Source organism: Oncorhynchus tshawytscha, linkage group LG27, assembly GCF_018296145.1.
Source record: "Oncorhynchus tshawytscha isolate Ot180627B linkage group LG27, Otsh_v2.0, whole genome shotgun sequence".
In the NCBI taxonomy this organism is placed as follows: domain Eukaryota; kingdom Metazoa; phylum Chordata; class Actinopteri; order Salmoniformes; family Salmonidae; genus Oncorhynchus; species Oncorhynchus tshawytscha.
In genome coordinates this window covers 6847730-6859636 of record NC_056455.1, presented here as the reverse complement: position 1 = coordinate 6859636, position 11907 = coordinate 6847730, and the positions used below count along the sequence as shown (strand labels likewise).

At 42.6% G+C, this 11907-nt stretch overlaps 1 protein-coding gene across 2 annotated transcripts; it reads right to left on the bottom strand.

Moving 5' to 3' along the window:
• Positions 1-206: 206 nt before the first annotated feature.
• LOC112258594 (transmembrane protein 98) lies at positions 207-10021 on the bottom strand. Of its 2 annotated transcripts, XM_024433066.1 has the most exons (8): positions 9859-10021; positions 4660-4902; positions 3869-3940; positions 3489-3620; positions 3254-3287; positions 3048-3163; positions 2890-2949; positions 207-2627 (listed from the first exon to the last, which is right to left on the bottom strand). In XM_024433066.1, exons 2-8 carry the CDS (start codon positions 4788-4790, stop codon positions 2426-2428), a joined length of 747 nt encoding a protein of 248 aa, XP_024288834.1. In that variant the 5' UTR covers positions 4791-4902; positions 9859-10021; the 3' UTR covers positions 207-2425. The 2 variants fall into 2 exon arrangements, with proteins under 2 accessions (XP_024288834.1, XP_042163144.1); XM_042307210.1 differs by lacking the exon at positions 3869-3940.
• Between the last annotated feature and the right edge of the window lie 1886 nt (positions 10022-11907).

Below are 11907 nucleotides of genomic sequence, written 5' to 3'. Positions count from 1 at the left end.
GGCCTTATTCGTTCTCAGTCAATCGCTCTCGCTTGCAGAGAGACAAGACTGCCTATACCGTCAAACAGAAGGACATCCTTATCCCCAACCAATCAACTGGATCCATTTTCTTATTCCTAGAGCTTTTACACGAGTGTGTGCTTCTCTTACCGACTATGGATTCCCCTCAGAAATGTTAACTAAAAAGATGAAGAAAGAGCGTTACACATTTTCCTATGAAACTTTAATTTACCTGTACAAATCAATGGAGGATATAAAGAGAAAGTTGAAAAAAGAGGAGGGGTAAGGAAACATCACGAAACATGCTTACATACAACAACAACAACAATCTATTGTAATAAACGACGGAAACCAGGAAAATAAAAGGAGTGGCCACTTTCTTCATGTTTCATCTTAATCAATATCGTTCCATCACAGAGCTCTGCTTATCTGATGTAGGCTGCAGTTATACTGGCAGTCTTCTCGTAGGCTGAATTTCAGAGCTTGAATTATAAGAAGGAACAAGGCACAAAAGGCATGTCTTCTCAGAAAGACCATGTGAAAAAAAACGCCTGATTTGTCTCTAAGCTTTTGCCCATAAAGTCTTATGTGTGTATTTACAGTATCGACGCGGTCTCTTTGCGTAAGTGTGTGTATCACTGTGTACAGTTGCTCCTTAGGTTAGCAGTGTGTGAGCTCTGTTACAGTTGCTCCGTAAGCTCGAGTGTGTGGTGCAGTGTTTGCAGCTCTGTGAGCTGTGTTAGGGCTGGACAGTGTGTGTGTGTAAAGCTGGGTTATGCTGCGATTACTGTTCTTGGGTTTCAGTTCTAGCTAAGGTATTAGGCATGCATGGAGAGGCAGCTAGCCATGCTCCGATAACATCGCACCACCGGTCAGCACAAGGCACGCAAATTCACCTCCACCTCATTTGACACGGCTCACAAAGAAACCTTCCCCCATACACACACATTTGACCCTCCCTTTACGATAACAGCCAATTAAATCGTTCATCCGCCCAACAAACACAACAGGGACCTGCATAAAGCCGTCCAACACCTTCAGCTGGTACGGAGTCTTGTCTTGACTCCTGGTTCTAAAAAAAAAAAAATAGCAGCGTTTTGTTCTGAGTAAGAGTGTATTTCTCTGAGTAAGACTGTATTTCTCTAAGTAAGAGTGTATTGTTCTGAGTAAGAGTGTATTGTTCTGAGTAAGAGTGTTTTGCTCTGAGTAAGAGTGTATTGTTCTGAGTAAGAGTGTATTTCTCTGAGTAAGACTGTATTTCTCTAAGTAAGACTATTGTTCTGAGTAAGAGTGTTTTGCTCTGAGTAAGAGTGTATTGTTCTGAGTAAGAGTGTATTGCTCTGAGTAGTTGTGTATTTCTCTAAGTGTATTGCTCTGAGTAAGAGTGTATTGTTCTGAGTAGGTGTGTATTGCTCTGAGTAAGCATGTATTGCTCTGAGTAAGCTTGAATTGCTCTGAGTAAGAGTGTATTTCTCTAAGCAAGAGTGTATTTCTCTAAGCAAGAGTGTATTGCTCTGAGTAAGAGTGTATTGCTCTGAGTAAGCATGTATTGCTCTGAGTAAGAGTGTATTGCTCTGAGTAAGAGTATTGCTCTGACTAAGCGTGCATTTCTCTACGTAAGAGTGTATTGTTCTGACTAAGAGTGTATTGCTCTGACTAAGAGTGTATTGCTCTGAGTAAGAGTGTATTGCTCTGAGTAAGAGTGTATTGCTCTGAGTAAGAGTGTATTGCTCTGAGTAAGAGTGTATTGCTCTGAGTAAGCGTGTATTGCTCTGAGTAAGCGTGTATTGCTCTGAGTAAGCGTGTATTGCTCTGAGTAAGCGTGTATTGCTCTGAGTAAGCGTGTATTGCTCTGAGTAGGTGTGCATGTATTTCCCCTGCCTTTGGTCCTATTGGGTGTCCAGGGTTTTCCCCCCACATGGATTAGTTGACTAAATTTAAGCTTCCATGTGACTGTGCACTCCTAACGGGGCGGATTACAGCTCACCACTGGGAGATGGAAGACACTCAGGAATGAATATCAAGGGGCCAGTCGTCCATGGCAACAACTACACACAAGCCTATCTCAGTGAGCTCTGCACTTTACTTACAAGACAATATGAATCTGAGAGTGTAACATAAAACCTATATAGATCCTAATCATAACATGCATTATGGTTATACATAACTATATACAAAACCAGAAACATGATAAAAGTGAAAGGATCAAGAGGAAAATAGCACAAGGATCTGGCACCTGTCGGTTTCTAAAACCAGCTCTATTCTATTATCTGACAACCCATCTATGTAAATCAGCACAGAACGGCAGCGGGAAAGTGGGAATGTGTTGAGTTTTCTTATTGTGTGTTTATCAAGCATTGTGTACGTGTGAGAATGTGCCCGAGATGTGTATAATGTATATAGAAGGAGTGTGTGTCTGTGTGTTCTAGATGGCCTGCTCTCTCTGCACGTCTATTCCAGGTAGACTCCGTTCCGGTTCGGACGCTAGCGCCGCCTCCCGCAGCACCACCATGTGATCCTCAGCGGCGTGCAGAGATTGGTCGATCCAGTCCATACTGCCAGACATGTGACAGGCGTTGCGGGTCACCAGCACCAGGTGACTGACTGACAGAAGGAGGGCGGTGGCCCTGAGGAGACAAAATAGACAACGGGCATGTAGAATTTCTCCATCAAGACTGGACAGGGAAACATTGACGCACAAGTCCGTCTGATTACCATGGCTCATATTGTACCATCCCCACCTATAGTCCCTTTGTTGGTCAGGTAAGTCCATCATATGAGTTCTATCAGCAGAGCTATGATCTATATTGTCTATTTGCCCAGGCTATCTTTGTCCCCTCAAAATATTATAAATGATGTTATCTAACAAAAGAAAACTTCATGAGCTACCTGGCATCCAGGAGTATGGGGTCCAGTGGAGGGTACATAGATCGCACAACATCATCCACCCTACAGACACGCACAGGACGATGGGAGGTCATGAAGGACGTAGGACGGTCAGACAATTGTAAGGGTTTTGTGATGGTGCTGTATAACCTGACAGTTACCTCGGACTGATGCGTTTAGCCACAGTGATGATGTCACTGAGGCTGGCTGGGGCTTTCACCTTAGCGCCTGAGCCCATTGTCATGGCAACCAGCTTTTCAGTCAGGGTGTGGCAGATCTGCCAAAGGAGAGAGTGTGTAAATATCATTGAGTTAGATCCTAATGAAAACAATGTATTCATGCAGGGTGTACAGCACGTAGACATTACCTTTAAGATGGATATACAATGCGAAACCAAGCCACTGTTAAAGAAAGAGAGAATAGCTTTAAATAAGGGTTCATTATTGTATGATCATGTCAGAGATGTATCACCTATTTGAACTTGATGATTACTCTTGTAACCATGGAAGGATATATATATATATATATATACACACACGAATAGCTACAACAGCTAGCCTGATCTACTCCTGGCATATGTCAGTGTCACATGGCAGACGTACGAGGCGTCCTCGATCCAGTCCTCGTTCTCCAGGATGGCCTCGATGTGAGGGTTGGTGATGACCACGTCGTCCAGCTCCAGCTCAGACGGCTCACTCTGGGTTTCCATGGCACCGATCAGGTCAACATTGGGTCTGTGGGGAAGCAGAAAGGTTCTGATGAAGGGAAGAGAGAGTGTGTGAGAGAGAAAGGGAGGGAATGTGTATTGAATAGGTGTGTGAGAGGGAGGGAATGTATTCTGAATAGAAGTGTGTGTGTATGAGAGAGAGGGGGAACACAAAGGAGAGTGAGAGAACAAGAGAAAGAGACAGAGAGACATTACTGGCTTGAGAACTTTGCCCCTGTATGTTGACTTAGTATTAATCCCATGTATTGTTTTGACCTTAGTGCTGTGAAGTCGCTCTGTTCAATCCATAGATTTATAGCTTCAAACCAGCAGGTCAGTCCATTGGACCTGGGTAAGAGTGGGATACAGTTGAATCAGCTATAGCCAGGACCCCTTACCACCATCTAATGCCCTATAGGGCCTAGGCCACATACCCCATCACTAGGGCCAAGAGTTTTCCTGGTCTGGACAAACTCAGGGCCCTACCCATAACCATCCAAAATGCCACTGTCCCTCCCCCCCTCCCAGATGAAGCTAGCTAGGTATACTAGGCGACCCAAGATGCCACTGTTCCCTCCCTCCCCCTCCCAGATGAAGCTAGCTAGGTATACTAGGCGACCCAAGATGCCACTGTTCCCTCCCTCCCCTCCCAGATGAAGCTAGCTAGATATACTAGGCGACCCAAGATGCCACTGTTCCCTCCCTCCCCTCCCAGATGAAGCTAGCTAGATAAACTAGGCGACCCAAGATGCCACTGTTCCCTCCCTCCCCCTCCCAGATGAAGCTAGCTAGGTAAACTAGGCGACCCAAGATGCCACCGTCCCCTCCCTCCCCTCCCAGATGAAGCTAGCTAGGTAAACTAGGCGACCCAAGATGCCACCGTCCCCTCCCTCCCCTCCCAGATGAAGCTAGCTAGGTAAACTAGGCGACCCAAGATGCCACCGTCCCCTCCCTCCCCCTTCCATATGAAGCTAGCTAGGTAAACTAGGCGACCCAAGATGCCACCGTCCCCTCCCTCCCCCTCCCAGATGTATTGTATGTAGCTAGTAGTTATACTAGGCACTGACTTGGAGTTGAAGTGGTGCAGCAGGTGGTGGGGGTGGCAGTAGCGGTGTCGACACACCACCACCAGGGCAATGAAGGAGGCCAGGAAGATGGTGGCCAGCACCCCAATGGCCACGATCACCACCGTCTCCATGGCGACGACGGGTCCCAGGGCGTCGGGAGTCGGCAACAGGGGGAGAGAAAGGGGTTCTGATCAGACCAGGGTTCTGGTTGTCTGGGCTTGGCCTTTATGGCTGATCGCTCATCTGTGGAGGAGTTGGTCATTAGTGGTTTGTAGTGTTGTGGTTACAGACAGTTGATTGATAGACATGCGGTTACATCCTGAAAGAAGTGTTAGCTGAGGAGCTGTCTGAAGCTACATACTTCCACTTCCATTTCGACCATGGGCAAAAAACGTAGTTAGACATAGCCTACTGTGCGTCACAAACTACAGAGAACATGCCCTGTGACTTGGCTACTAAATATGAAACACCTCCAAACCACACAGAACTCTGATCTTTATCTGAACTCATAGGAAGCTATCAGTGGACAAGCCCGTTGTGTTGGTTCCGTTTACTGTAGCAGAGTACATACTCTCCATTAATACAACACAGTTAGTTGATCATAACATCTGAATCTCAACCTAAAATGATATAATCATACAAAATAGGAAGAGATTAACATGTTATTTGCATGTTTCACACTTTTTTGACCCGGTGCAACCACATCCAACAAGAAACCCATGATAAATGTGAATGCTTTATAACCTATTTCAGATCCAAACCAGAGTTTCTCAACAGCTTTTAATCAGAGTTATGTGAGTGTTGTGTTTTTGGTATCTGACATACTTTATGGCCAGCTGTTCAGGATCCAAATATACACACAGCAAAATAAACAATATCCTTTCAAAATAAACTATATCCGTTGTCTACCCTCTTACCCTTTTGGGGTTCTCGGGTCCTAGATGTGCGAATCTGTAATGTACTTCTGATGGTCTTACCACAGTGAGTAGATTTCACACAGAATGTGTAAAACAAGACGACACAACATACAGTACCTGTCCTCTGCCTAGTGTAGTAACTCATTGACCTAGCCTTACCCTACCTGGAAGCCCAGTGTGTGTGTGTGTGTGTGAGAGAGAGAGTCTCACTACTACTATAAGAGGCCATGAGCAGAAAGACAAAATTCCTTCTGGTATAGCATAATAGCTTTGGAATTAGTTGGTACTCATACAGTGGAGAGACACCATGGAAACACAGCTTTTATGCAGTCACTATGGGCAACGGAATTACCGAATTACAACATTCCCAACCAACATTTTGATCCAGATGATTATATGAGATTCTGATTTGGAATGTTGTAATTCTTTAAGCAGATTAATTTGAGACACACTGGCCAAATCATACAGTTCTTTCACCCCTCTTTCACCCTCTTTCAATCAAGCGTTTCTGACTCCTTTTCTCCTCAATGGACAACGGTCTCTTTAAAGCCTGTTGGTTTGAGAGGCACTCACTCAGGGTGGAGTTTTGACTGGTTTCTCCATACGTTTCCATTGCAAAAAGATGATTTGATAGACAGATGACTGTTTTATTCTGTATTTGTGGGCAGATCCATTGGGCCAAACTGTAACGTCTGCTTCCAACTCACACCCTCAAACACGTGGATCCCCTGAACTGCCACGGATCCCCCCGTACTGCTGCTCATTCTGTTCACCAGTTCTGGAGGTCTACGTCGCTGGCTTTCTAGGCATCAATGAGCGAGATTCATTATCACCCCTGGACCCAGCTAACTGCCTCCTCCCGTGGTCCTTTGCAATAAACACCTTCTGCACCCTGCACTTTGAAACCAGCTCTCTGTCTCCCCTCGTGTTCATTACACCAACACTATTCATTAACCTGGCCAGCCCTACCATACCAGCCTATAGTGTGTAATGTGTAACATTGTAGTACTTCAATCTTCAAATGGTTTAATACATCCTTCACTCATCTGACCAAAGAATATTCTGGAATAATTCCTAAGATTACAAAAATAAAGGAACCACAACCACTAGAACAGGGTTCCCCAACGGGTGGCCCAGTGATTTTATTTGGCCCCCCAAGTTTTCTGAACCAAAGAATATATATACAGTACTAGTCAAAAGTTTGGATACACCTACTCTTCAAGGTTTTTCTTTACCTTTTACTATTTTGTACATTATAAAATAATAGTGAAGACATCAAAATGATAAAATAACACATATGGAATCATGTAGTAACCAAAAAAGTGTTAAACAAATCAAAACATTATTTAGATTCTTCAAAGTAGCCACCCTTTGCCTTGATGACAGCTTTACACACACTTGGCATTCTCTCAACCAGCTTCACCTGGAATGTTTTTCCAACAGTCTTGAAGGAGTTCCCACATATGCTGAGCACTTGTTGGCTGTTTTTCCTTCCCTCTGCGGTCTAACTCATCCCAAACCATCTCAATTGGGTTGAGGTCGGGTGATTGTGTAGGCCAGGTCATCTGAAGCAGCATGCCATCACTCTCCTTATTGGTCAAATAACACTTAAACAACTTGGAGGTGTGTTGGGTCATTTTCCTGTTGAAAAACAAATGAACAAAAGTCCCACTAAGCGCAAACCAGATGGGATGGCGTATCGCTACAGAATGCTGTGGTGACCATGCTGGTTAAGTGTGCCTTAAATTCTAAAAGAAATCACAGACAGTGTCACCAGCAAAGCATCCCCACACATCATACCTCCTCCTCCATGCTTCATGGTGGGAACCACACATGCGGAGACCATTTGTTCACCTACTCTGCATCTTACAAAGACAACGGTTGGAACCAAAAATCGCAAATTTGGACTAATCAGACCGAAGGACAGATATCCACTGGTATAATGTCCATTGCTCGTGTTTCTTGGCCCAAGCAAGTCTCATCTTATTATTGGTGTCCTTTAGTAGTGGTTTCTTTGCAGCAATTCAGCCATGAAGGCCTGATTCACGCAGTCTCCTCTGAACAGTTGATGTTGAGATGTGTCTGTTACTTGAACTCTGTGAAGCATTTATATGGGCTGCAATCTGAGGTGCAGTTAACTTTAATGAACTTATCCTCTGCAGCAGAGGTAACTCTGGGTCTTCCATTCCTGTGGCGGTCCTCATGAGAGCCAGTTTCATCATAGCGCTTGATGGTTTTTGCAATTGCGCTTGAAGAAACTTTCAGAGAACTTGAAATGTGAATGATTGGCTGAGCTTCATGTCTTTGCTTATTTGAGCTGTTCTTGACATGATATGGACTTGGTATTTTACCAAATAGGGCTATTATCTCTATACCACCCCTATTTTGTCGCAACACAGCTGATTGGCTCAAACGCATTAAGAAGGAAAGAAATTCCACAAATTCAGTTTTAACAAGGCACACCTGTTAATTGAAATGCATTCCAGGTGACTACCTCATAAAGCTAGTTGAGAGAATGCCAAGAGTGTGCAAAGCTGTATTGAAGCTGTACTTTGAAGAATCTCAAATATAACATATTTTTATTTGTTTAACACTTTTTTGTTTACTACATGAATCCATATGTGATATTTCATAGTTTTAATGTCATCACTATTATTCTACAATGTAGAAATAGTAAAAAATAAAGAAAAACCATTGAATGAGTAGGTATGCCCGCCCTTTTAACTGGTACTTTATATTTTTAGAATTCTTTATTGTTGGACATAAAAGATTGAACATCAAATCAAAGAGATTTTGATTTTGAAAATTTGTTCCAAAGTATTCCCACGCTGTCACGCCCTGGTCAAAGTATTTTGTGTTTATCTTTATGTATTTGGTCAGGCCAGGGTGTGGCATGGGGTTTTTGTAATTGTGGTGTGTTTGTCTTGGGGTTTTGGTGGTGGTATTGGGATTGTAGCTTAGTGGGTTGTCTAGCAAGGTCTATGGCTGTCTGGAGTGGTTCTCAATCAGAGGCAGGTGCTTATCGTTGTCTCTGATTGGGAACCATATTTAGGCAGCCATATTCTTTGAGTTTGTCGTGGGTGATTGTCCTTAGTGTCCTATGTGTACTCTCTGTTAGTTTGCACCAGATAGGCTGTTTCGGTTTCGTTTATTGTTTTGTGTAGTGTTCGTGTTTTCTTTGTTGTATTAAACATGGATCGCAATCGACACGCTGCAGTTTGGTCCGACTCTCCTTCATCACCACTAGAAAACCGTTACACACGCATAATAGAGGAATATACAGTGGGGCAAAAAAGTATTTAGTCAGCCACCAATTGTATACTTATTATTACTTATAAATACTTATTTTCCACCATAATTTGCAAATAAATTCATTAAAAATCCTACAATGTGATTTTCTGGATTTTTTCTAATTTTGTCTGTCATAGTTGAAGTGTACCTATGATGAAAATTACAGGCCTCTCTCATCTTTTTAAGTAGGATAACTTGCACAATTGGTGGCTGACTAAATACTTGTTTGCCCCTTTAGTTAGATCACAGGGGGTGTGCTCTGGCATTTCTCAACATGATCCTAATGCATCTCCATCAGTATTGTGGTCACCATCTTTGATTCTTTTGTAGTGAGACACAGTATACTAGAGCCTGGAGACATTTTGTAGGCTTAATGTAAACATCTCTGTTCCCCCTCACAAAGGGCCACATTCTGTCCCAGATTGCAGTTCCCACACCTCCAAATTCACTACACCAACAATGTTTATGATGGAATAGTGATACAGAGGTGGATCCAGTCATTTGAGAAATATCAGCAATGAGAGACCAAGCTGAGAGACCTCTTTAAGAGAGACCTCTTTAAAAACAAAGATTTAACTGAATCAAGTTGAATTTCCAACTACAGATCATTCATGGAACAATGTTCTGCAAAAAAAGCAACAGGGACCCATCTCATCTCCAATCTTTGAAATAATACGTTTGAAATGAGTAAATAAATAATGATAAATAAATATTTCTGTTCACTAGTCAAAGTTACAGTTTCTCAGTTGTGTTGTGGTATCAGAACTGCATTTTCAATATTTGCAGAATTGTTAGGTCAGCGAACTCCAAATAACCCCCCCAAAATCATTATTGTTCCTCGATGAACAGTACACATTCCATAGAGTGATACAATGAATTCAATGAATTCCCCCCCAACCTAATATAATTCACACTTGAATCATCCTATTCTGAATACGGAAAGAAAACGAAACACACCTGTCATACATGTGTTAGAGAATAATATACTCACCGATACATTTAGTCAGTTTTCTTGAATTATAGCTCTGAGAAACAAAGCACCTTTTCCCCTAGGCGGGTGGACATGGCACGGACCTCTCCAAACCGGGAACGCGCACAGGACATACGCGAACGGCTCAGCATGCGGCCAGCGAGTGACCAGCGATGGAAGTTCGCCATAACTTTGCAGGAGTGAACTCAAATGAACAGTGCCGTGCATGAGCAAAGGATTACGGGTACGCGCGCACAAGAATTTATGGTCTGCTTGCTGAAATACTTTGTTTGTAACCGGCTATGAAATAGACCTAGTTTATTTATACAGGGTTTATAGACATTACACAACATTTCACCTGTAAATCTTCCTGTAGCCACGGTTTTGTAATAAGAAAAAAAAGTTTATAATCACAGATATATGTAGTTTGTATCTGAGACTTTATTATGTGACATGTTTTATTTTATTTATTTAACCTTTAGGCGGCAAGTCATCTACTTGATACTTGATATTAGAGACGTTTATTCTGACAACAGTCTACCCTTCCCAGATGTATTTAGTGGAGACTCACGTGAGTTGCGTCAGCCAGGCTAACTTCACTTGGATTCTGATTAAACTATAGAAAGGACCACCGTTGTAACCAGACTCCCATCGAACCCACGGGCCCTTCAGAGGTGATAAATAATTAGGGTTATAATTTATTATTAGCCTATTAACTTTTTGACGTTATTACGTAGCTCTGACCAAAAGGCCTTCAGGACGAGGCCTCACTTGTAACACCAATTAATACGCTATGCAGCCTATTAGCAGCAGATAGGTCTAGTATTATTATCATAGCATTCCTTTATTTGGTCACATTTTTGTTAACTCTAGAATGCATACGTTTTTTTTTTTTTTTTTTTTACCATTTCCGATATAGGTTATTGATTTAAAATTCAACATTTAGCAGATCTTCAAAAATCCACTAGATGGCGTGCCCGTCCAACAGATCTCGGAGGCCTACATCTTTTGAATGAAGGTAAGCTTTTTGTAAGAAGCTCCTGAAAAATCGTTATTAAAAAAATGTATATTAATAGTTTTATTTAGTAGTGCACTGGGCCTTTAATAGTCCTGTATTAGTGGACGATATATCGTCTGCAGCACCAGCGAGGGCAAAAAGATGAATCCCCGCCTCGTTGGAGGAAAAATGTACAGCACCCCCAGATCCAAATGACTTCCTGTGGCTACACCCAAAGTCCATTGAGACAAGAAAGATATTGTAATGAATAGGGATCATCAACTAGATTTAGCCAGATTTTTTCTTGAGCGGATGGTCAGGGGGCCAGAACACAAATAACTTGTAGACTGCAAACTGACCGCAAGAAGCCCAAACAGATATAATATTTGACTCAAATATAATCATTTTAAACCTTTCTTACGTTTGTATACAATCACACATATCTCTCTATAATGCGTGGGAATACTTGGATCTGATTTACTGTTTTTTTGTTCAACAATAAACAATAAAACAATACAAAAAGGAGGGGCCAAATATAATCACTTGCCTGCGGGCCGCCAGTTGGGGAACCCTCTGTTAGAGCATGGTACTTGCAATGCCAGGATAGTAGATTCGATTCCCGGGACCACCCTTACGTGAAATGTACAGTATGCACACATGACTGTAACTTGGATAAAGCCGCCTGGCATATATTTATATATTATAACCCTGCTACGACCCCACTGAAAGGGTCTGGCCCCTTGATCTCACAGAATAGGCACTGAGGATTGGAGACACATAGCCCCCTTGTGATCGATCTCTATGGGTTGCTTTTGTTTGTTGTCTCTCTGCTAATGCTGCTGTGTTATTCCTGCTCGAGTGTGTAATGATAGGCTACACTGTTATGTATGTGTCCTGCAATAAAGTAAGGTGCTCTTTGCAGAGACACTGTGGTTGGTTAGAGTGTTTAGTCCACTGTTCCTATCAGAATAATGTGTTCTGGTGGAGTGGCAGCGAGTGCAGGAGTGTGCAGGCAAGCGAACACTACAATTCCAGCATATCATATGTAGTTTGAGTTTGAATAACCCTGCCAC